General features: G+C 40.9%; 1 protein-coding gene across 13 annotated transcripts in view; it reads left to right on the plus strand.

Annotated features, from left to right (window-relative positions):
* LOC138761991 (low-density lipoprotein receptor-related protein 1-like) overlaps positions 1–25411 on the plus strand; it is a 1165126-nt gene that overhangs the window by 337164 nt on the left and 802551 nt on the right. For all 13 annotated transcript variants that reach the window (XR_011356692.1, XM_069935089.1, XM_069935091.1 and 10 more), the window contains one exon: positions 21371–21551. Coding sequence is in view for 12 of the 13 variants with exons in the window: in XM_069935089.1 (XP_069791190.1) it covers positions 21371–21551 (181 nt within the window). In the remaining variant the exon portion in view is untranslated. The remainder of the gene's footprint in view (positions 1–21370; positions 21552–25411) is intronic.

Genomic DNA, 25411 nt, shown 5'->3' on the forward strand with positions numbered 1-25411 from the left:
AATTCTCTCTCAACATCTTCCTTCAATCTAAAAGCAAACACCTTTTCCTTTCTACATTTTCATTCAACAAATTACTTTTGGATGGCACAGTTAACACAACATTATTACAGAGCCAGTGATCTTGTTTCAAATCTGCCACTATCTGTAAGGAATTTGTATGTTCTCCCTGCATCTGCATGGCTTTCGTCTAGGTGCTCCAGTTTCCTCCCACCCTTCAAAAATGTACAAGGAATGTAGGTTAATTTGAGTATTGGGAGGCACGGGTTCATGGGTCAGAAGTGTTTGTTACCATACGGTATCTCTAAATTAAAATAATTTCAAAAATCATCAAACATAGTCAAAGTCCAGGATTTGTTCAATTCACCACATTCCCTACTCCTATTATTTCCTATTCATTCTCTTCTGATTTCTTTTTATTCCTGTCTTTTCTTTTTTTTTAGAAATATCACATTTATCTCTGCTCCAATTTCCCAGAACCTATTGATGAGATAATGAAAACATGTTGTAAAAAAAGTTCCATTTGTGGCCTTCCATCCAACCAAAGATGAGAGAGTGATAATGGGCATAATTAGATCATATATGAGACCTGCCAGTCTGCAGAATGAGTTTTCAGATCTGACAAATTATTAAACATATCAACTGATACCTTGGTTTTATTAGTCCACAAAACTGAGAATGGGAAAAACGAATTATGAATGATTAACATCAATCATTTCACCAATCATTAATTTCATAAAGAGCTACTTTTAAGAACATTCTCACTCGCAATCATTTATAATTATTGTGCTAAATACTGCATGAATTGGTGCTTAAATTGATTTAGATTTTTAAACTTTTGAAAGCAAGTGTCATGGAATGTTTTTGAAGTATTATCAATTGGTGGATGAACATCCAGCAGTGAGATTGGACTATTAACCTTGATGAAAATTTAATTCAAGGCCTGGTTATGAATTTGCGGACAGCTAGAACAAATAGAATTTGGAGAAGAAAAATGTACACTAGCCCGCAAAGAAAGAATAATATTTCATTTTAAGAAACAAATGGGGAAAGGAAATGTCCAGTTACTTGAGGTATATGTTGAAAACAGCAAGAAGTTGCATTTGCAAACATGTGGAGAATTTCTTAAGGTATTGCTCAAGATATGCTTTGCTTTGATGATTTAGTGCCCACTCATCACCAACACTAGTGTATTGTGCATCTAGTGTCTCCTATGTTAGAAAGCATCATCATGAGAATCATTCCCACCTGTTAAAAAAATTACAGGCTCCAGTGCTTCACAAACAAAGGCACAGGATACAATAATAAGGTGTCACAATGAATGGGAATTTCTGATGGATGTAAATTACATGACCTTTCCTGGTTGAAGTTGCTCTCACTGGCTGGCTTATGACCCCTCCCCTTTCTTCCCCATAAAGCCTGTCATGCCATAAGCCTGCCCCCACTTTGAGTCCGGGTCAGTGTGAGCGACCAACACAGAGATGCTGACCATCCCTTGCATCCCTTCAGTTTCGGCAATTTCACTCTTTGTGTAATTGATCGTTCATCACCCTGCTAAACTAAAGATCTCTACCACTTCAAAGGACAAGAGAGGCAGTCCCTTGGGACTACCAACCATCTTTCAGTGCCCCTTCACATCACAGATCATCCTATCATGGAAATACATTGTTGTTCCCTCGTCATCACTGGGACAAAATCCTGGAATCCCCCCACCTTACTTCACTGTTAGAGGACTTCCATAAGCTGACTCACTAATACCTTCCAAAAGACCATTCATGATTAATATTAATACTGTGCTCATATACTGTAATTGCATCTTGGAATTTATTTTTCCAAAGGAAATGTTCAAGGCAGAATATATTATTTTAATTTATTAAAAATTGGACATATATCCAAAACAAAAATGTGCAAGAAACAAACTATTTAAATCAGAGTGAAGAGCAATTAGATTAGAATAACACTGTAAACATTGATCTAAGACTGTGAGTGTGAATGTGTGGGTCTTTAAAACTGCAAATTTGAATGGTTCTTACAACATTTTTTAAGGTCTGTTAGAAATATTTGAAACTCACTCATAACTGTTAATTATTTTCACATGCAAAAGTACTTGCTGTTTTGGAAAAAACTTTGAGCAATTGCCCACAGAAGAATAATATGTGTATCAACATATCTTATCCATTTTCTTTCATTGCTGAATGAAAAAATGTCCATGATATTCACCTTGGTCCGGTCACCACAGTTGCAGGGGCATGTGCTTGGCAAGTTACATTTGAGAAAAGAAACAGAGAAGATAGGAGCAGGAGTAGGTCGTTCGAGCCTGCTCCACCATTCAATGAGATCATGGCTGATCTTAAAGTTCAGTACCCCATCCCCACCTTCTCTTCGTAACCCCTAATTCCCTTATATTGAAAAGTGAATAACGATTTCTCACTCCTCTTCCCCCAACCCCCTCTTGTTTATTTTCCCTTCCTTTTAAACATATGGTTCAATATAATTTTAAGCCACTTCATGCAGGTTTGAATTATAAACTTTGGACAGCAGAGATGAGCATAACTTGTAGAAAAGGACTGTGATTTTAAAGAGAATAAAGAAGTGTTAACTCAACATGAGGTATTATTTGTGGCTGTCTCGTTTTAATAGTCCTTGCCTATATTGGTCCTGACACTGTTGCAATCCACAAGGGCAGCAAGAAATTACATCAACAGAACTTAGAGAATGCTGAAAAAAAAGATGATTTGAACATGTATAAAAGTGGCTCGGTGTGACTAAAGGGGAATAAAATTGTTCATTCATTCAAAAGGCTATAAATATTTTTATCAGATTATTTTAAGTTGGTTTGTGCATGGAAGGAATAACAGGCCATGCTTCTGTGAGTTCTTCACATGAACAAGTCAAAACCTGTTCCACTGCCCCACTTTCTTGTATTTTCTAGCTTCTAAAATGTATTATACATTTTCAATGCATGATGGAATAGTCTCTGCTTCAACCAGTGCTTTAACAAGCCACTTTAATGCTTCAATTACACAGCGTAAAGAACTTGCTTTGGACCTCACTACTTAATTTCAATTATGGTTTTTAGACTGCAGTGTCGGGAAAATCACAGAAAAAAATTAACATAATTACTGCCTGTGTGGTCATTCAGAATGGGCGCCTTTTTTAAATTGCAGATATCTGGGTCCAACAGTCATGGTGGTTGGACAGGCAGTAGAGTAGATGACAGTCAATTAATTTTTATGGTATGATATGCACTGCAGGCTTCCTCCAAACAGTTGTAGGAGGTCCTGCAGGATAAATTGCAGGAATTGATTCAAAATTCTTGCATGTTCCTTTTTAGACTGTGGGTGTAGCGGCAAAATTCCTTGATTGAGCTGTAATATGTCTGCAGTCTAAAAACTGCAAGTGATGCTTTTAAATAGAGCATTCCTTCATCTCAAGGCCTTTTCATAGTTGGCGTCCACATTGAGGCTGGCTAAGAAGCTGAATGAAAAGGTATTTCTTACCTTTTCATGCAGGCGCAGAAAAGCCTGTTCGAATGTCACCATCCGGCCTTGAGGCAGCCGGGGCAATCAGGAGGCATGGCTACTGGTGCCATGACACCATTCACACGCAGTGATCAATGGCCAACTTCATTACCCATAATCCTCCATGTAGCTGAAACTGCTCTTTGTTTCCCAGGATGGCTCCAGCTGCGTGGGGGATCATGAGTAGGGTAGATGACCATCGATCTGCCACATATTGAGGCAGCTGGCACTGACGAGTGGCCCTGAAGGCTGTAACAGCCCGGTGAGGGGCTGAAGGCCGAAGCAGCCATCACAACCTGTCCTGGCCACCCCTGATGGCCCAGACCCTCCCCTCCCCTGCCCTGATGGGCCCCGGTGGCTGCCCTGAGGGCTCCCACCTGCAACCCCATCCCTGAGGGGGTCATAGATGGAGGGGGGGTGAGGAAGTGGGAGAGAGAGAAGTGAGATGGATTGCGGGCTGACAGTGTAATCACGACTTCATCAGCCTGACCCTAGTCAGCTACTTGCAGTGGGTTTGCATACATGCTGGGTGGCACCGCTGATTCTACCCCCGAGAGGGATTTGAGTCAGCACTTGGTACAGGGTAGGATGCATTCATGCAGGTAAGTTTCCCAACGTAAGGGCGAACTATCTCCACCTTTACCCTCGGGTTTTTTGACTTTATGAAAGAGAGACTCTCTCCCTGAGGGTAGTTCCCTTCCTTCAGCCCCATTAGTGCAAATGTTTCATTAAATCTCTTCTACTCCAGTGGAAAACTTTTTTTTGCTGTATAATTGTACTCCTCCTCCAAATAAACAACAAAGAATTAATTCAAATAAAACCAGTAAGGTATGTCTCAGAGGCTGGTGGATAAATTGTCCTTGATGGGACTCAGTACCACTCTCTGCAAATGGATCTTGGACTTGTTGATTGAAAGACAACAGTCTGTCCAGGTTGGCAGCAAAACCTCAAGCCCCATTGCACTGAGCATTGGTGCACCTCAGGGCTCCGTGCTCAGCCTGCTGCTGTTCATTACACTGAGCATTGGTGCACCTCAGGGCTACGTGCTCAGCCTGCTGCTGTTCATTACACTGAGCGTTGGTGCACCTCAGGGCTACGTGCTCAGCCTGCTGCTGTTCATTACACTGAGCATTGGTGCACCTCAGGGCTACGTGCTCAGCCTGCTGCTGTTCATTACACTGAGCGTTGGTGCACCTCAGGGCTATGTGCTCAGCCTGCTGCTGTTCATTACACTGAGCGTTGGTGCACCTCAGGGCGACGTGCTCAGCCTGCTGCTGTTCATTACACTGAGCATTGGTGCACCTCAGGGCTACGTGCTCAGCCTGCTGCTGTTCATTACACTGAGCATTGGTGCACCTCAGGGCTACGTGCTCAGCCTGCTGCTGTTCATTACACTGAGCATTGGTGCACCTCAGGGCTACGAGCTCAGCCTGCTGCTGTTCATTACACTGAGCATTGGTGCACCTCAGGGCTACGTGCTCAGCCTGCTGCTGTTCATTACACTGAGCATTGGTGCACCTCAGGGCTACGTGCTCAGCCTGCTGCTGTTCATTACACTGAGCATTGGTGCACCTCAGGGCTACGTGCTCAGCCTGCTGCTGTTCATTACACTGAGCATTGGTGCACCTCAGGGCTACGTGCTCAGCCTGCTGCTGTTCATTACACTGAGCATTGGTGCACCTCAGGGCTACGTGCTCAGCCTGCTGCTGTTCATTACACTGAGCATTGGTGCACCTCAGGGCTACGAGCTCAGCCTGCTGCTGTTCATTACACTGAGCGTTGGTGCACCTCAGGGCTACGTGCTCAGCCTGCTGCTGTTCATTACACTGAGCGTTGGTGCACCTCAGGGCTACGTGCTCTGCCTGCTGCTGTTCATTACACTGAGCGTTGGTGCACCTCAGGGCTACGTGCTCAGCCTGCTGCTGTTCATTACACTGAGTGTTGGTGCACCTCAGGGCTACGTGCTCAGCCTGCTGCTGTTCATTACACTGAGCATTGGTGCACCTCAGGGCTACGTGCTCAGCCTGCTGCTGTTCATTACACTGAGCATTGGTGCACCTCAGGGCTACGAGCTCAGCCTGCTGCTGTACATTACACTGAGCATTGGTGCACTTCAGGGCTACGTGCTCAGCCTGCTGCTGTTCATTACACTGAGCATTGGTGCACCTCAGGGCTACGAGCTCAGCGTGCTGCTGTTCATTACACTGAGCATTGGTGCACCTCAGGGCTACGAGCTCAGCCTGCTGCTGTTCATTACACTGAGCGTTGGTGCACCTCAGGGCTACGTGCTCAGCCTGCTGCTGTTCATTACACTGAGCATTGGTGCACCGCAGGGCTACGTGCTCAGCCTGCTGCTGTTCATTAGACTGAGCATTGGTGCACCTCAGGGCTACGTGCTCAGCCTGCTGCTGTTCATTACATTGAGCATTGGTGCACCTCAGGGCTACGAGCTCAGCCTGCTGCTGTTCATTACACTGAGCATTGGTGCACCTCAGGGCTACGTGCTCAGCCTGTTGCTGTTCATTACACTGAGCATTGGTGCACCTCAGGGCTACGTGCTCAGCCTGCTGCTGTTCATTACACTGAGCATTGGTGCACCTCAGGGCTACGTGCTCAGCCTGCTGCTGTTCATTACACTGAGCATTGGTGCACCTCAGGGCTACGTGCTCAGCCTGCTGCTGTTCATTACACTGAGCATTGGTGCACCTCAGGGCTACGTGCTCAGCCTGCTGCTGTTCATTACACTGAGCATTGGTGCACCTCAGGGCTACGTGCTCAGCCTGCTGCTGTTCATTACACTGAGCATTGGTGCACCTCAGGGCTACGTGCTCAGCCTGCTGCTGTTCATTACACTGAGCATTGGTGCACCTCAGGGCTACGAGCTCAGCCTGCTGCTGTTCATTACATTGAGCATTGGTGCACCTCAGGGCTACGTGCTCAGCCTGCTGCTGTTCATTACAGAGCATTGGTGCACCTCAGGGCTACGTGCTCAGCCTGCTGCTGTTCATTACACTGAGCATTGGTGCACCTCAGGGCTACGTGCTCAGCCTGCTGCTGTTCATTACACTGAGCATTGGTGCACCTCAGGGCTACGTGCTCAGCCTGCTGCTGTTCATTACACTGAGCATTGGTGCACCTCAGGGCTACGTGCTCAGCCTGCTGCTGTTCATTACACTGAGCATTGGTGCACCTCAGGGCTACGAGCTCAGCCTGCTGCTGTTCATTACATTGAGCATTGGTGCACCTCAGGGCTACGTGCTCAGCCTGCTGCTGTTCATTACAGAGCATTGGTGCACCTCAGGGCTACGTGCTCAGCCTGCTGCTGTTCATTACACTAAGCATTGGTGCACCTCAGGGCTACGTGCTCAGCCTGCTGCTGTTCATTACACTGAGCATTGGTGCACCTCAGGGCTACGTGCTCAGCCTGCTGCTGTTCATTACACTGAGCATTGGTGCACCTCAGGGCTACGTGTTCAGCCTGCTGCTGTTCATTACACTGAGCATTGGTGCACCTCAGGGCTACGTGCTCAGCCTGCTGCTGTTCATTACATTGAGCATTGGTGCACCTCAGGGCTACGTGCTCAGCCTGCTGCTGTTCATTACACTGAGCATTGGTGCACCTCAGGGCTACGTGCTCAGCCTGCTGCTGTTCATACACTAAGCATTGGTGCACCTCAGGGCTACGAGCTCAGCCTGCTGCTGTTCATTACACTAAGCATTGGTGCACCTCAGGGCTACGTGCTCAGCCTGCTGCTGTTCATTACACTGAGCATTGGTGCACCTCAGGGCTACGTGCTCAGCCTGCTGCTGTTCATTACACTGAGCATTGGTGCACCTCAGGGCTACGAGCTCAGCCTGCTGCTGTTCATTACACTGAGCATTGGTGCACCTCAGGGCTACGAGCTCAGCCTGCTGCTGTTCATTACACTGAGCATTGGTGCACCTCAGGGCTACGTGCTCAGCCTGCTCTGTTCATTACACTCATCATTGGTGCACCTCAGGGCTACGTGCTCAGCCTGCTGCTGTTCATACTGCTGACTCACAACTGTACTGCCAAGCTTACCTTCAACAGAATCACCAAGTTTGCAGATGACACAGTGGTAGCAATGACAAGCCCAGAGAGAAGCCTGATAGGCTTGTGCGGTGATGCAAAAGCAATAACCCAAGTGTCTGCATGGACAAGACAAAGGAGAATGAAGGAAGATGAAGGACCACTTCCCACTATATATCAATGCTTCCATTGTAGAGAGAGTAGGGAGCACAAAGTTCTATTTCAAGGATGAGCTATCCTGGACACACAGCTCCTCCTCATTAGTTAGGAACGCGCAGCAGTGTCTACATTTCATAATGAGGTTGAGGTGGACAATGCAACTGGCCACCATCACAGCAACGTTCCATAGGAGCACAATACAGCATGTTCTGGCTGACGGCATCAGATCAATGATCAGCAATGAAGGGGATTAAAACTGCTGAGAAGATCACTGGGTCTCCCTTCCCTCTATCAATGATATCTACAGGGTGTGGTGTTCATAGATGCTTAGAGAATCATCAAGGGAACTTACCATCCAGCCTGAAGTATGTTTGAGACACTACCTTCAAGGAAGAGACATAAGAGTATAAACACCAGGATGGCCAAGCTGGGAATCAGCTTCTTGATGCAGGAAGTGAGACTGCTCATCAATTCAAGAAACCTATAAAATAATTATATATCTATATTTATTTTGAATCACTATGTATATATGTTGTTTGTAGGGTGTACTGAAAGTCTGTATGTGTGTACTCCTTCTTTGGCTTGGCTTCGCGGACGAAGATTTATGGAGGGGGTAAAAAGTCCACGTCAGCTGCAGGCTCGTTTGTGGCTGACAAGTCCGATGCGGGACAGGCAGACACGATTGCAGCGGTTGCAAGGGAAAATTGGTTGGTTGGGGTTGGGTGTTGGGTTTTTCCTCCTTTGCCTTTTGTCAGTGAGGTGGGCTCCTTGGATATATACATTAAAAGGTTGTGTGTGTGTGTGTTTATAACCCAATAGGTAGATTGCGTTCAATCAAATGACAATAAACTTACACGAAGATAGAAAATTGTACATTATCTCGATAGTGCTCTGTTGGGTAGGACTTCAAACATCACTTTGCAAAGAGCTTGTTCATGAAATTAATGTGTTCTTGACAGAGGATCATACAGATAAAGCACATAAGCAATCTCTAGAGCTGACCAAATCCATGTCAACCATCAAGAATTTTTTTGTACATATCCTACATTAATTCCACTTTATATTCTCTCTACATTCGCATTAACTGAACACAGATTATACCACTCATCTACAATCAAGAGACAATTTACAATGGTTAATTAATTTACCAACAGTTGTCTTTGGGATGTGGAAGTAAACTGGAGCCCCTATAGGAATATCAAGTCATCACAGGGAGAGCATACAAATTCCACAGAGAGCTCATGGTCAACCTGGATCGGTGACACTGCAAGTCAGAAGCTCTAGTAACAGCACAACTGTGCTATGCAGTTCTTCACCTTTATGTTGAATGAAACTCCACCTGAAAGATGCAATTGATTTCTGAAAGTGAGATATGACAGCCCAAATTTCGATTCGCCTCGATGTTGCTGGACTCGGAGTGAGATACATGACTGAAAATTGACCTCTTAACTTTAGTTTTGGTGAAAACAGATAGAAAAGACAAGTTGAGAAATTATTGGTGGATGCAATGAATCGAGGTCCAGTAAAATTCCCATCATCTGGGATTTAAGCAGCCTCAAGCAACAGGCCAAAACAATTGTATAAAATAAATAGGTAAAAAATACAAAGGTTTAAAATTGGCGCCAATCATGCAACACACATTCTCAAGCAACTGGAAAATTCACTTTTCTGGCATCTACCAATCCCTATATGTACTGGTTACTGATAGTTTTACTGTAGATAGGATAATAAACAAAAAAAAAATCAACCATATGTATTTTAGCTATATCATTATTGTTTAAATGTACACCACTGAATGGAAATAAGGATGTGCAATGCTCAAAAGAAAGGAAGGATATGGTAGTTCTACTTTCTCTATTGCCCAGCTTTCTAAATGCAAAGAGAATCAGAATAAAACATTGAGATTCAAGGGACTGTGCTGCTTGAGAAACTGATGCAAGGTCTTGACCAGAAATATCGACCATCCCTTTGTCCCCACAGATGCTGCTTGACCCAATAAGTCCCTTGTTATTTGCTCTTGAATAAAATATTGATTGCTGTTTTCACACCTGCAGTTCCTTGTTGAGCAGGATTTGCAGTGAGCAGACAGTAATCTTGGCAAAACTGAAATCTCACATGAAGACAATAATCAGGAGGCTGAAATATAGACAGACTCCTGATAGCCTATTGGAGCTCCATTCATTTGAAGATGAGATCTGACCTACTAGTACCGGTAAATGTTCAAAACAGCATCCTTTGGAGGGATTATTGGAAATTATAGTACATAGAGCAGAGAATAATGCAGCATAGTACATGTCTGTGCCGAACACAATCCCAAAATCAAATGATATAGGGATTGTGTTCTGTTCTTGATAAATATTGCTCCATCCCCTTCAATTTCATGTGTCTTTCCAGAGGCCTCTTAAATGCTTCCATTACTCCTCTTAGCACTCCACTTCAGGCACCCAACACTCTCTGTGTAAAATATTTGTCTTGCACATCTCTCTTAAACTTCCTATCCATCACCTTAAAAGCATGTCCTCTAGTGTGTGACCCTTGCTCTGGGGCAAATATTCTGGCTGTCCACCCCATCGGTGGCACTTATGATTTTATAAACTTCGGTCAGGTTTAACTTGTGAGGAAACACTTCGATACAAGATCAGGGCAATATACTTCAGTAGTAGGATTGTGTTGTGCCCTCAGTTTGTAAAGCAGTGGTTCTCAAACTTTTTCTTCCCACTCTCATACCACTTTTAAGTATTCCCTATGCTACAAGTGCTCTGTGATTAGTAAAGAATTGCTTAAGGTGGGATGTGAGTGGGAAGTGAAGGTTGAAAAATCACTGCTCTAGACCCAATTTTTTCTGAAATATTTTGCTTGAGAAAAATTGTCATTGGCCCTTTTCCTTTAGAGTTTTGAAACTGTGCACATAATGAGTCAATAAGTACGATTAAAACAGTGGTTTTCAAACTTTTTTTCTTTCCACCCACATACCACCTTAAGCAATCCCTTACTAATCACAGAACACCTATGGCATAGGGATTACTTAAAATGGTATGTGAGTGGAAAGAAAAAGGTTGAGAACCACTGTTGTAAAGCTTCTTCCCAAACATTTATTTATCTGTGACTGTGTCCTCCTCCTTGTATGCAGTTCAGGAACTTCTTAACTGTGATAAAAGAGTGAAGAAGCAAAGTAGTCCCATGAAATAGATGCATTTGTATGTTAAATCATGCAGTACTTTGGCATTGTGAGTTCCTCATTCAGGAGAAAAGGCAAAAAGTTTTTTTTTCCCTCCAGTTATTAATATATTGTTTGTGGTAGCAAAGCACCATAATTATTTTTAAATTCCCCAATTATTGGCAATATTTTAGGCTCTTTTTACCAGTGTGATGACCTAATAAACAGATCCTATCATCTTGGGTTAGAATTCTCAATTCCCCCCTTTGAGCAGTTTTGGAGAAAGTCAAATATTCCTCGGTAAATCTCATTTTAGATTCTAAAATCAAAGAAGTGAATTTTCCCATTAGTGCTGCCAAGATGCTGTCTGAATCTCATTAAACATTTCCCAGTAAAAGGCTTAACTTAAGTTAAACAAATTCTTTTTTGTCCACACGAGCAGTGTTGAAAATAGACATGAGAAAGTCTAATCTACAGTACCTTTCACAGTATTATCTGGTAAATGATTCATAACGTTCTGTAAAATAGTTAATTGTATGCTTCTTATTCTTGTCACTTTCAAGGGATAACTTATTTAAACTTTGTGAATTGCAGTCAAGCATGGGCTTTTGTGGTTATTTTAAAGCTAACTGCTGTCACCAAGAGTTTAGTCTCATGTTAAAATTAAGACCACAATTTCCATGATAATTGTGTCACCCAAAAGTCTGTTTCACAAGATGCAAAGAAAACAAATGGGAAAGAACATGTATCCAACATAATGGAAGATTCCTGAGGTCCATTTCTTTCATAAAATGTGAAATAAATATTGTGAAGAGAGAGGAGAAGGTTGGAGCTGACTGAAGGAGGGGCGGAGACGGGTAGCTCAGTAACTGCGACAAGTAGGCCAGTACATAAAATCTTGGAGGCCAGTGGATGCTGGCAGTCGCCGTCGACCTGACTATCTATGGGTCCCACCCACAACAGCCATGAGCAAATACCAGTCCACCATGCCTCATCGAGGTAGTCCAAGAGAGTGCCAAGTTTAATCAAACAGGAACTATAATCAAGGCCTTCTTAGAGACCATGCTCACTACCATTATCACAGCAGCCATGTTAAATAATGAAAAAAGCACCACCTCTCTGAGTCCTCATTGTGTAAGTGCACGCACAACAATGTTGTTTTACCATAGTCATATGAACTTACACACTGGATTCCTTTCAATTTTGTCTTTCCCTAATCCCAAACAGCGAATGGAGGAGTTGGAGATCACTAAAATATATTTTGTGTAACAATTGATTTAATAAATTGTCATTATGCTTTTTTTTTCCTTTAAACTATCATTTGTATTTCCACTTTCCCTTTTGAAAAGCAGTCAGTGCTGTAATGGAGATTTACCCATTTAGGGGTATTGGCTGTGTGGCTGTAATCAAGCTCCGTCACATTTAGGCTTCATTGGACTGTTTAGTGGTAATTGTATGGATGTGATACTGGCTATCTGGAGATGAGGGAAAATGGGAAGATGAAGGAAATCAACAAAGCAAAAAAATCTTAGGGAAGATACTCCTAACCCAGCAATGGGGCCACAACCAAGATATTGAAACTGTCTGTGGACACAATTCCAGGCCTGCTGGCAATTAGATGATTATGACATAAAAATGACTGGGAATAATTTATAAAATTTAAAAACAATATGTTTGAATTCACACATATGACTTTCAACCTCGTATGCTTCTTGTGGAACTGTGAGTTAATAATGAAGACATTAAAATAATGAGACATTTTGATCCATTTTCCAGTGTTAAATAACAATTAAATTTTGGTGACATAGTGGTCAGCACAATGCCTTTACAGTGCTAGTGATCGCAACGGATGTTCGAATCCCACGCTATCTGTAAGGAGTTTGCATGATGTCCCCATGCTTGTGTGGGTTTTCCCTAGAGGCTCCGGTTACCTCCCAGCATTCCAAACATACCATGGGTGTAGTTTAATTGGGTGTAATTGGGCAGCATGGGCTCATGGACCGAAAGGGCCTGTTACCGTGCTGTATGTCTAATTTTTTTTAAAAAAACGTAAGCGATGAATCCTCATGATGAGAAAATGGCATCAACATTGACACAATAAAAATGCTGATGCAATTTCCCAAAGACAGCACATTAAAAGATGCACAAAGTCCTCCTTTATTTGTCATTTATACATTTTAAAAATCTACTTTTATAACTTTATTATCAATATTGTTTGAGGGTCTGATAACTGCATTTCATTGAGATGTCTGCCCAGGGTTGAATGTAAGAGTTCAAACAGGAAGAGAGTTGTGTAAAAATTGGGCTTTGCATGAAGAGGATCAAGGACACAAGTAAGGCATGTTGGAAGTGCTGTAGTACATTACAGAAATGTTAGTGCCATGTTTGAGACAGATGATAATGATAAGTTATTAGTAGGGAATGATTCAACACCTAATACAATGCAATCTGTGATCCATGGCTTGAACCCTTCAACAAGACAAAGCTTGCATTCCTGTATCTCAATTTTAGAAGGCATTATTTTGAATTAAAATGATTGGGGCTGATTTGTTTTGTGGCAAAAAAAAATGTCCACCAATAGAAATAACTGAACCAAGGTCATATGGAGCTGTTGACTCCTCCCATGTGAGTACAGGGATTTACATTTATTTTCCCTTTCCCAGACTGGCTGTTTAAGAGAACTGTTGGCTCTTTGGAATGTTATTACTAAGTTAATGGAATATATAATGATCAGAAACATTGCCTTAGTGAATGAAAACATTGAATAAAGGCAGTCAATATAAATTTGTTATGAATACATTATATATAATTAAAACAGCTGAAATTTGAGGTCATGTTAGAGAAGAATATCCACATGAATTTTCAGAATGTATTTTCCATGGTACTTCTCAAAAGGTTATTAAAACATTGTGAGTGTAATCAACTAAATATATTGTTCAACAATATATCTCCAAATCAGTATTAAACCATAATAATTGCCTTTTCCTTGACTCAATGCATTAAGAAAGTCAGAAATGCAATACACATCTTGTTATCAGATGGACAGAGGAAATGAAAATTATGTGGATCCCCTGTGATTAATTGAAAATATATATTTTAAAATCCAATATCTAGAAATAATAAGAACCAGGTGCATCGCATAACAGGCAAACATTGGACATATACTTTGCATAGGAAAGGAGAATCTTTACATGAGACAAAGCAGAAGTGAAATCAATCAAAACATATATTACAAATCCTGGATGAAATAAAATTTAAAATAATCAATTAAACATGCAGATCTTTATTAAAAAGAGATCTGTAGAAAATTTTTTTCATGATTTGCATTTGTCAATAAATAGCAGTTAGTGCAGTGCTATTGCAGCGCCAGTGACCCATGCTCAAATCCGGCACTGCCAGTAAGGACTTTGTACATTCTCCCCATGACCTGTGCTAGCTTCCTCCAGGTGCTCCAGTTCCCTCCACCACCAAAAATCCAGTTTAAACTGGATGCAGAAGGGATTATCTGAACAACTCCCATAAAGAAAGGAAATAAAAATTAAAGATGCCACAAGCCCACAGCGGGTCAGGCAGCATGTCTGGAAATAAAATAGAATAAACATTAAGCTCCAACACATTTGTTAAAATTGGAAAAGGGGTGGCAAAATATATTGTGGTAACTCCTGTGACATGAAATGATTTAACTTCAAAAACACCACTTGAAAATATTCTCCTCATCAAATTGTTTTTTTCAGACGATTTGCTTGAAATTCAATCTTGAGACAGTGCTTTGAGGTGAGAGTCCTGAGAGGCTCCATATACTTTTATGTCCCATCCTTTTCCTGAGAAAAATTTCTGGTGCCAAATTGCTTTAATCTCCAGGCCCTCTGACCCCAGAGTCTTTTGACCTTAGAGTCTTTCAAGTCCCAGACCCATCTTTAATTTGGAGTGGTGTATTTTTCTGTGTTTCAAATTTCATACAGGAAAACAATAATATTGATTCAGTGGCTTAATTTCTTGGACCTCAGATGCTACAGCAGCTTGTGGCTGATCAATGAGCCAACAGTTATGACACGCAGCCAACCACTTTATGGCATGTCTTTTACACCATCTCTAGATCTGTGTTAAGAGGATAGAGAATAGAACTGTACGTAATAACTTGGGGTTTATTAAAATTCCATTGAATTACACAAGGATTTCAAATCTTCTTGTGCAATGGTTAAATTTGTAATTAATGTCAAATCAGAATGGTTAAATCTCAGACTAAAAAAAGCAAAGTACATTTTAAAGGTTCTATCACTTGCTGGAAAATTTGAATTTGTACATTAGTATGGATAAATGTAAAATAAAAAGGAATGGAAAATAAGTTCTGCAGAACCAATATGATGAATCAAATGCTAAATTAAAACATCCAGAAAGTCAAGAGGTACATGATCAGTGGAACCTTGGTTGTGTGGATAAAAAAAAAGGCTTGTTGGAAGAAAGCATAGGATAATAGTGGAAGGAAAGCATTCTGCCTGGAGGGTGGTGACTAGTGGAGTGCCGCAGGGATCTGTTCTGGGACCCCCTGCCTTTTGTGATTTTTATAAATGACCTGGTGGAAGGATGAGTCAGTAAATTTGCAATGACACAGAGGTTGGAGGAGGTTTGGATGGAACTGTAGGTTGTCGAAGATTACAAAAGGATATAGACAGGATTCAGTGTTGGGTAGAAAAATGACAGATGGATTTCAATTCGGATAAGTGTGAGCTGATGCATTTTGGAAGGACAAACCAATGGCTGAGTATAGGGTTAATGCCAGTACTTTAAGAGTGTGGGTGAACAGAGAGACCTTAGGGCCCAAATTCATCCCTCTCTGAAGGTTGCTGCCCTGTTTAATAGGATAGTTAAGAAGCCCTGCGGGATGTTGGGCTTTATTAATAGGAGAATTGGATTCAAGAAGTGATATTGCATCTCCACAAATCTCTGAATCCCTGGTGATACCACAGAGTTTTGTGTTTGCCACGTCCTTATAGGAATATTGTGGAAGCTATGGAGAGGGTGCAGAGGAGATTTACTAGAATTGGAAAATAAGTCTTCAAGGTTAGCACAGCTGGGACTTTTCTCTTTGGAGCATGGAAGGATGAGAGAAAACTTTATAGAAGTCTTCAAGATTATGAGAGGCAGAGATAGGGTGGGCAGCCATCACCTGTTACCCAGGGCAGGATCAGCAAATACGTGATTACATATGTACACAGTTAAGAGGTGGTAGTTTAGGGGAGACATCAGAGCTGTTTTTTTTTTACACAGAGTAGTAGTGGGTGCCTGGAATTTCTTGCCAGAAATGGTGGTAGAGGCACCCTGAAGCATTTGGGAGCATTTAAGAAACTCTTAGTCACATGTATGAGGGATTACTACTTATTTTGAGGAAGGAACATGTTGGTCGGCACAATATCGAGGGGAAAGGGACTGTACTGTGCTGTGCTATTTAATAATCTGGAACATTTTTGGATTATTTTATGGTGCACTTGCAAATAGGCTTATGGCAACAGGAAAAAGAGAAGTAAATGTTTGACTCAAAGACAAGTTAGGGAGAGAGATCCATTTCATTGAATGTTGACAGCAGTGGTTAGAAACATGGGAGCTTTAGCATTTGTTAGAGCAACATCTGATACATGATGGAATCAATGTCTCAATAATCAAGGAAATAGAGAGGAGTTTAAGGTAAACAGTGGAGGCATAAGTTCAAAGCTGGGAAGATGCAATATCAATAAAGGAAGTGAGAATGCCATTAATTTGGGAAATGATAAACAATGACAGGAAGGGATAGAAATGGTAAACCATCAAGTAAGGTCAAAGGGTGTAAAACTCAACATTCTATAACTCAATGTACATAGAATATGAAACAAAACAAAGTGCAGTTGAGAGTGCAAATAAAAGGAAATAAGAATAACCTGATAGAGATTTTGCATTATAACAGTGGTACCTGGATGTTGAATGTTAAATTTGAGGAAGGAGAAGTAAGTTGGAAAAGGAGAAGGATCAGGTTTAATAGGAAGGGATATTCAGTCAGCAGAATACAGAAGCAGTTGGCAGAAATAACAAACGACAAAGCTAATCTGCACTCACTCCTTTCGATCATAGGCAATCATCCCCATCTGGATGTGCCGTGTTTATCTGGCGCTGTTTAGCAGGCAGTTATCCTCATTTATTTTTGAGTATTTTATTTAATACTCCATACATGCAGTAACTACAATTATTAAAACAGACAGGTATCAAAGAAGAACAAAGAGATTACATACACAATGGTTTTCAAGCATCCAAAATCTCCTCTCTCCCACCCGACCTCCCAGCCCAAAAGAGGAGAAAAAAAATTGTAAAAAAAAGTATGAGAAAAAAATAGAAAAAAAAGTAACAAAGTATCTTGGATTATAGAGCAATCATCAGTTCTAGCACAAACATATAGAGAAGGATTCTGCAGGATCAGAGCGTTAAAAAGGATATCACTACAAATTGAATCCCATTACCTGAGTATATGAGTGCCAAATGCATGAAAACATAGAATATTTATTTCTTAAATTATAAACATTTTTTTCAAAGGGATACGACTTTGAATTTCATCATGCCACTTTGGCAATATTAAAGATTCATCCGATTTCCATATAATTGCAATATATTTTCTCACAACTGCTAATTCTAACTTGACAATTTTCAATTGATAACTTGATCATTTCAAGTTAGGATAGTACCTTCAATATTTTTTAATAAAAACATCAGTATTTTACAAAAAACCAACTCCTGTAACTTGTTGTAAAAGATTACTTACAGACACCCAAAAAGATCTCACATTTGGATAAGACCATATTGAATATATGAAAAATCCTACATCCTCTCCACATCAACTTCCATGGTGTAAGATATGATTGATGTAAAAACTGTATTGAACTAATCTTTACCTTACTTTGATAGAATTAGTCATAGATGCTCTACATAAATTTTCCCAAATTTGTTAATCTCTCATAATATTTAAGTCTGCTTCTCATCTTTTCCTAGTTCAATACAATCCTAATTTAGGAGTTCCTTTGTACAATAGAAGAATTTTTTCTTTCCATTCCCACTTCTAACAAGAAGCAGTTATCCTAGTTCATTTGTTGGTGATTTTTTTTCAGAAAGAGTTGACCAATGTGTCAGCTTTCAGGGATCAGCAAGGAAAATAGTGGAAGTGCAACATATTTATATGGAAAATAAAATAACTTTCAAATTTTGATTGGAATTGATTAAGTGAGTTAAATACATGGTTTGCATTGAAGAGCATTTTTCTAATGGGGGATTGGATCTTAAGGCCAAGTATTGCATCAAGCAGAAGTGTTCTAATTAAATAGTAATAATTTAACTAGGAAATAACATTCAATTATATAACATAAACATCAAGCTGTTTCAGTTCAACTTCAACACTGGCCTCGATCCAACAATATGGAAAATTGCCCAAGGATGGCATACTGACAAAGAACAAGACACATTCAATCTGGCCAATTACCATTTTATCAGTTTATCTAATCTCAATTAACAACAAAGTAATAGAGTATTTTACAAAGCAATAGAGCTATTTTTGAACCATGTAATAAAATGAAGCTGAATTTAACAATAATCTGCTCACCAATGGTTAGTTTTGATCTAATGTGCTTCACTTGTCACTAAATCTTGTAACCTTGACTTTAATATGGACAATAGAACTGAATTCCACAAATGTAGTGGCAGAGATTGTCATGAATATTGCTTATCATTGGACTAAATACAGCAACAAATGTCCCTGAAGTCATTGGAAATGAGAAGGGAAAGATTTCTGTGCGCTGCAGGCACACCATGCAACATGTAAGATTTCAGGAATATATTAGCCTTAGGTGCATCATTACCAGACATTTTCAGGACAGTGTTCTGCATCTAAAGACCTTCTTCATCAATGCTATTTTCACCAACAATAGATTGAGGCAGAGTTGTTTTTTTCACGACATTCTTATTTTTATTTCCTGTTCCACAAATGATCAAAGAGTTCTTAAGACCTGAACAACATTTTGATATCCAGAATGAGAATTTATTGTCATAAAAAAGTCATGAAATTTGGTGCTTTGTGGCAGCATCAAAGTGCAAACCTTCATCGGAAAACCATCTTACACATTTCTCTAAATAAATAAATAAATACAAATTGCAGTGCACAAAAAGTAAGGCAGTGTCTTTGGTCCATTGATTATTCAAGAATCTGATGGCAGCGGGGAAGAAGCTGTCCTTGTGCTGTTGAGTGATCGTCTTTAGGCTCCTGTGCCTTTTTCCCGATGATAGCAGAGAAGAGAGTGTGGCCTGGGTGGTGGGAGTCTTTGAGGACAGAGGCTGCTTTTTTAAGACACTGCTGCATGTAGATGTCCTCAATGATGTGAACCTAGTGCCTGTGATGTTGCAGGCCGAGTTAACCCTCTGGAGTTTATTCTTGTCCTGAAAGTTGGTGCCTCCATATCAGACAGTGATGCAACCAGAAAGAATGCTCTCCACAGTACAGTTGTAGAAGCTTATGAGAATCTTCAATGATATAATGAATCTCCTCAAACACCTCGCAAAGTATAGCTGTTGTGATTGCATCAACATGAAAGCTCTAGGACAGATCCTTGGAGATGTTGACACCCAGGAATTTTAAGTTCTTGACCATTTCCACTAACTGAGCCCTTGATCATGTTCCGCTGACTTCCTTCTGAAGTCCATAATCACCTCCTTGACTGCTGATGTTGAGTGCAAGGTTGTTGTTGTTACACTATTCTACGAGCTGATCTATTGCCCTCTTGTACAAGTCGTCACCGGTATTCAAAGAGTCAAAGAATGATGAAAGATTTTACGAAGTAAGACCTGAACAACATTTTAATATCTGTGGATAAGTGGAAACTAAAACATTTTATCCTCCATGAATCTGGCATGAGGCATAGATATCAGTTGCCACTCATCAGTGCTACTCAACTTGTTGAAACCTGAAAGTCTGCAGACATTGTGATTGTTGTTAAAATCACACCAAAATGGTGGTAGAACTCAGTTAGTCTTTTTTGCATTTAAAGGCAATAAAGATATATTGCTGATGTTTCAAGCCCTAGCCCTTCTTCAAGGAATAAGCAGAAAGCTTATTCCTTCTTATTCCTAGAAGTAGGACTCAGGCCTGAGATGTTGGCAATATATTCATGTCTCCTATAGATGCAGTAAGACTGGATGAGTTCCTTAAGCATTTCACGACTCACCTTGTTATTCTGGTGTTTCAATGCAGGTATGAGTTGAAAGGACTAGTATTACCAAATGTAGGAGAACACCATCACTTTCAAGATTGTATTCAACCAAGCACCACTGTACCATGCAAAATTATATTGCATGCAGTTAATTTTCCATGTTGTTCAAAAAAATACTGGACAACTAAACCTCATGTCACTTTGGGACTGTCAACATAGCATAGATGATGGTCGACCAAAAGTGCAACTCGGTTTAGTTATCCAGTATTCGATGATGGTAGTTCAGAAAGTCAATTGTCCCACACATTTTGGGAGACAATGGGATGTGAATTAAATGTTGTGCTTAAAATAAATTTCAATATTGCCAGACATTTTTTCAATGAATTTACAATTTTGTTTTTCTCTAGCAATGGGAGGCATGTAGATTGTGTTGCATGAAGGGACAAAGCCTATTGAGAAATGATCTGTTGCTGCTTCCACAATTTCCAACAATGTTGATCTGTTCTTTACTTCAGGAAAAACAGAATCACATAAATAAAATCATTTTCTATATTTTTGTTGGGATGAACAGAAGCAACATAAAAAGTTGAATCTCGGTCAGTGGTTTTCAACTTTTTCTTTCCACTTTAAGTATTCCCAATGCCATTGATGCTCTGTGATCAGTAAGGGAATGCTTAATTTGATACGTGGATGAAAATAAAATGTTTGAAAACCACTGTTTTAATCATTCCTAATTGACTCGTTATGTGCATGGTTTCATAACTCCAAAGGAAATGGGCCAATGACATTTTTTTCTCAAGCAAAATGTTTCAGTAACAACTGGGTCTAGAGCAGTGGTTCTCAATTTTCCCTTCCCACTCATACCACCTTAAGCAACCCCTCACTAATTACTGAGAACCAATGGCATAGGATTACTTAAAGTGGTATGTGAGTGGAAAGAAAAAGGTTGAGAACCACTGATCTAGGTAATGCCCAATACCTTCCTCAGCATCCTGGTCAGAAGATGAAATCGCATATCCACTGTCAGTCTGTCATAAGAAGGCAACAACCTTCAGTACAAAGTGGTGAGGGATGTCAACTATTTGAACAGTCCTGATCACCAAAACTATAACCTATTCTCTCAATGTTCAGGACCCATAGCTTTTGCTTTTATTCTGGGATCAAATATGAACACAAGGCTCTAGCAATGCAAGTGCCTGAGTCATACCAACAGCAAAACAAGGTCATTTGAATCCTGAATATGATTTGTGTTTTTACTTTTAACTTCCAGGTGTGGATAATGTTGAAGGTATTGCCGTGGATTGGATCGGAAATAACTTGTACTGGACAGATGATAGTTACAAGAAGTCTATAAGTGTAGCAAGGCTAGAAAAGGCATCACAAACTCAGAAGACCTTGATAGAGGGTCAAATGTCACACCCAAGAGCTATAGCTTTGGATCCTTTACGCGGGTAAGTGCTCTCTTTCTTCAACTTCTTCAAACTTAACCTGATGGCACTCACAAGTGATTTTTGTACCAAATAAAGGGAATATATCTGATACATCTGGGGATACAAGCATTTAATATAAAGTGTGTCTTGTTATTACTCAGTTAAAGAATTTACGTCATGGACCTAAAATGAAAATGAACAACTAATTAGTCTCTAAATATTGACAGCCTTAAAATAAAGTTACCCATAAAATGCATAATTTTCTAAAGAAGTTATTTTATCAGCTCAATATAAAATAGAACTCAAATGAATTAAAAGGCAATAGTAGGTTTTTTCATGTTGATGCCCACCTTAAGCCAAAGGTAACAAAGTAAGAGTTTGACTGACTTACTGGCCCAAAAGGTAGGATGGATTTTGAAATCCTACATCTCAAACAAACAAAACTGGTCTGCTGTTCTTATTCCTTGATCAAGGTTGGGATTTAACGATTAATTAGTGCTCAAGAGACAGATTTCATAAATTCTTTGATAGAACAACTGGGTTCTAGTAGAGAGTGCAATGCGAGAGAAACTTATGTAAGAAAAGGAAGTTGTAGGTGAAATTTGTAATATTGATATAGAGGTAGCACTGAACATTCAAGGGGAAAATAATGTATTTTCTTGATAGTGGTTCACCAAGGAGTGAAATCTAGATTACATACTGACCTGATGATCCTAATGTAATAGATTAACTGTATTTATTAACAATGAAACTCCAATATGAGCCAAAAAAGATGAATTATCCTGATTGGTACATTCAAGGGACTGGATTTAAAGGCAGCATGGCTGGCCTAGCAGTTAGCGGAATGCCTTTACATAACCAGCGATCGGGACCAGACCAGGGTTTGAGTCTGTAAGAAGTTTGTACATTCTCTTTGTATCTGCATGTGTTTTCTCCGTGGGGGAGGGGGGGCTTTGGTTTCCCACCCATTAAAAATATATTGGGGATGCAAATTGGGCAGCACGTACTCAGGGGCCTGTTACTGTGCTGTATGTCTTTTTTTTAAATGTTTTGCAAAGCAATAAGAATTGGGTTTCAAAAGAAATTTCATGATTGCTTGCTCCCATACTGGGTTTACCATTTTGCAAGGAAAATCTCTGATTGAAAGCAAAAGACTTTGGTAATTATTGAATGTTATCAGTATACTTGTGCTTAAATGTATTGAATGGTCCCTTCCTCACCAGCTCTCTTCTTTCTCATATGTTCAACCATTATCTTGCTGCTGTTTATAGGACATTTCTAGGGGCTACCAGGTTTCCAACAATGCCATTCCACAGTAGTTAAAGCACTTCAAGATGACATTAGGCTATGAAGGTTTTTATAAAAGTTCAAGTTTCACCCAGGATTTAAAAATAAAAGTTAATTTAGTGGCATGCTGGAAAAGGACTAGGCTGGCTGAGCAGTTTACTCAACGTGTTGCAAATTTTCTTCTCTGTTTTAATAAGAAAATGAAAAGGATTGGTGCAAGAGAAGGCACGTGGAAAGGCTCAGTCAATTATTGCCTTGATGACAAGCTAAAAATTATGTTTCCTCACATCTCAGTCATTCAACAGGTGGTGCATATGACCACAGAGCAAGTTGCAGCATGCATTTTGCACTTTTCTTTTGATTTTGTTCTACATAAATAATGTTTCAGCCTCAGTAGAATTCTTGATTGAATTTAGTATTGACCATGTTAGGCTTTTAGACAATGGTGGAAGCAAGTGTGATGAGAGTGAGGTATGAGATGGTGATGCGGGTTTGACTTCAACACCCACTTGAACACCTTTCCTGAAGCCAGCACATCAAAGTAAGCACAAAGAAGATACATCATTGCCTCTGTGTCTAAGAATTCTGAGGAGATTTGGCATGTCATTGAATATGCTACCTAACTTCCGCAGATGCACTGTGGAGAGTACACTGAATAGTTCCATCACAGTCTGTTTGGTAATACAAATCCTCAGGAAGGCTGCTAAAGGTAGTAACTATAGGCAGGTCCTTACAGATCTGAACTTCCATCCATTGCAGACATCTATGTGAGTCACTGCCCCAAGAATGTAGTCAGCATCTCAAAGGACCCCCTTCACCCTGGTCACAACCCCTGCTAACTCCTGCTTTTGGACTGAAGGCCTGAAAGCCAGCACCACCAGGTTCAAGAACCATTTATTTCCTTATTTTTCAACATTTTATTAATTTCATCAAATAAATGTTACATAGGTACATGACAATAAATAAAATATTGTGGTGTTTGCTGCAGCAGTGGTACAAAATCAATGTGCCAGGCACAGTAGTTCGTCAGGAACATAGTTTATTCAAGCGTACTTCTCTCTTTACACGTGACCGGAAGTGGCGTCATCACGTCCCCGTGATGCACACAAAGAGCGCTGGGCTTTAAGTTAAGATGATGGGAGACCCCACGCCATCTTATAGGTAAGTCTCTATCTGCCCTGTGTGCTGCAATTTGGCCCACGGTGTTGTGCTGCTGTTTGGCCAGTGGCAATCAGGCCCGCAGTATAGTGCGGCCATTTGGCAATCTGCACAAGCAACAATTCGGCCTACTACATTACATGGCCACTTGTCCCGCTACACCACCCCTGTCCCCAGAATTGTCACCCAAAGGTGATGAACCCATTGTTGGCGACTTTGATGGATGCCCTCGCCTCCTGAGCTGTGGGCAGTAAATAGGGGTGGATGGGCCCAAATGTGCTGGTTTGAGTCTGTCCATGGTAAACAGTTCAGAATGTCCCCTAATGTCCAAAGTGTACACCACCCCATCCCTTTTGATCACTTGGAAAGGGCCATCATATTGCCATTGCAATGGAGTTCCTGGGGCTTAGTCTGCTTACGAAGACAAAGTTAGTATCGAGGAGGACTGGAGGTACATGCTGTTTGGAGGGTCCATTCAATTTGGTTGGAATCAGTTTCTCATTCCCAAGAAGCTGCCGATGCAAAACTATATTGGAAGGGCAGTAGTCAAACGAGAAGTGAACATCACCTGGTCCAGAGAGAACTGAACCATAAACCATCTCTGAATTCAACGCTGGCATCTCTTCTTTCAGGGCGGTGCACACTCCCAGCAGAACCCATGGCAACTTGTCTACCCAGTTGGGCCCTGAGTGTCGGGCTTTGAGTGAAGCCTTGAATTGCCAGTGGAAACATTCCACTAGACTATTGGACTGTGGTGGTACGCTGTGGTGTGCAGTTGAGTGCCACAAAAGCATGCAAGTCCAGTCCATAATGCGGAGGTGAAATGTGCTCCGTGATCCAAGGTAATATGGGCAGGAACTCTGAATCTTGCTATCAATTTGGCAATAAACACTCTGGTGCATGTCTCAACATGGTTGGATGGAAATGATATGTCTTCTGGCCATCACATGAACCGGTCTATGACCGTGAGGATGTACTTCATGTTCTGAGACAATGGCAGTGGTCCAACCAGGTCTACATGCACATGTTTAAATCATCGGTGCACCACTGGGAAAGACTGAAGAGGCACCTTGCTGTGCCACTGTATTTTTGAAGTTTGACAGTGGGTACACATTCATGATGTCTTTCTTAAGTCCATGCCACACATATTTGGTTGCCGTGAGCTTGACCATTGCTCTGATAGAGGTACCCTCTCCAAGGTGCAGTGACTATTGGCCTGGAGAAGCCCATAGACGTGTCACAGAGTAGACTTGGCCCACCAGCTATGGTGCGAAATGTTGAAGGTCCAGGCTTGTGACGGCAGTTCAATAAGCCTGAATATCTGGATCAATAGCCTGTGCTCTCTCCAAGTCAGAGATATCCACGCCACCCTGGAGATGATGCACTGCCAATCTAGACAGTGCATCAGCGACCAAAGTGTTTTTTCCCAAAACATG

The sequence above is a fragment of the Narcine bancroftii genome, chromosome 4 (assembly GCF_036971445.1).
Source record: "Narcine bancroftii isolate sNarBan1 chromosome 4, sNarBan1.hap1, whole genome shotgun sequence".
Taxonomy (NCBI): Eukaryota; Metazoa; Chordata; class Chondrichthyes; order Torpediniformes; family Narcinidae; genus Narcine; species Narcine bancroftii.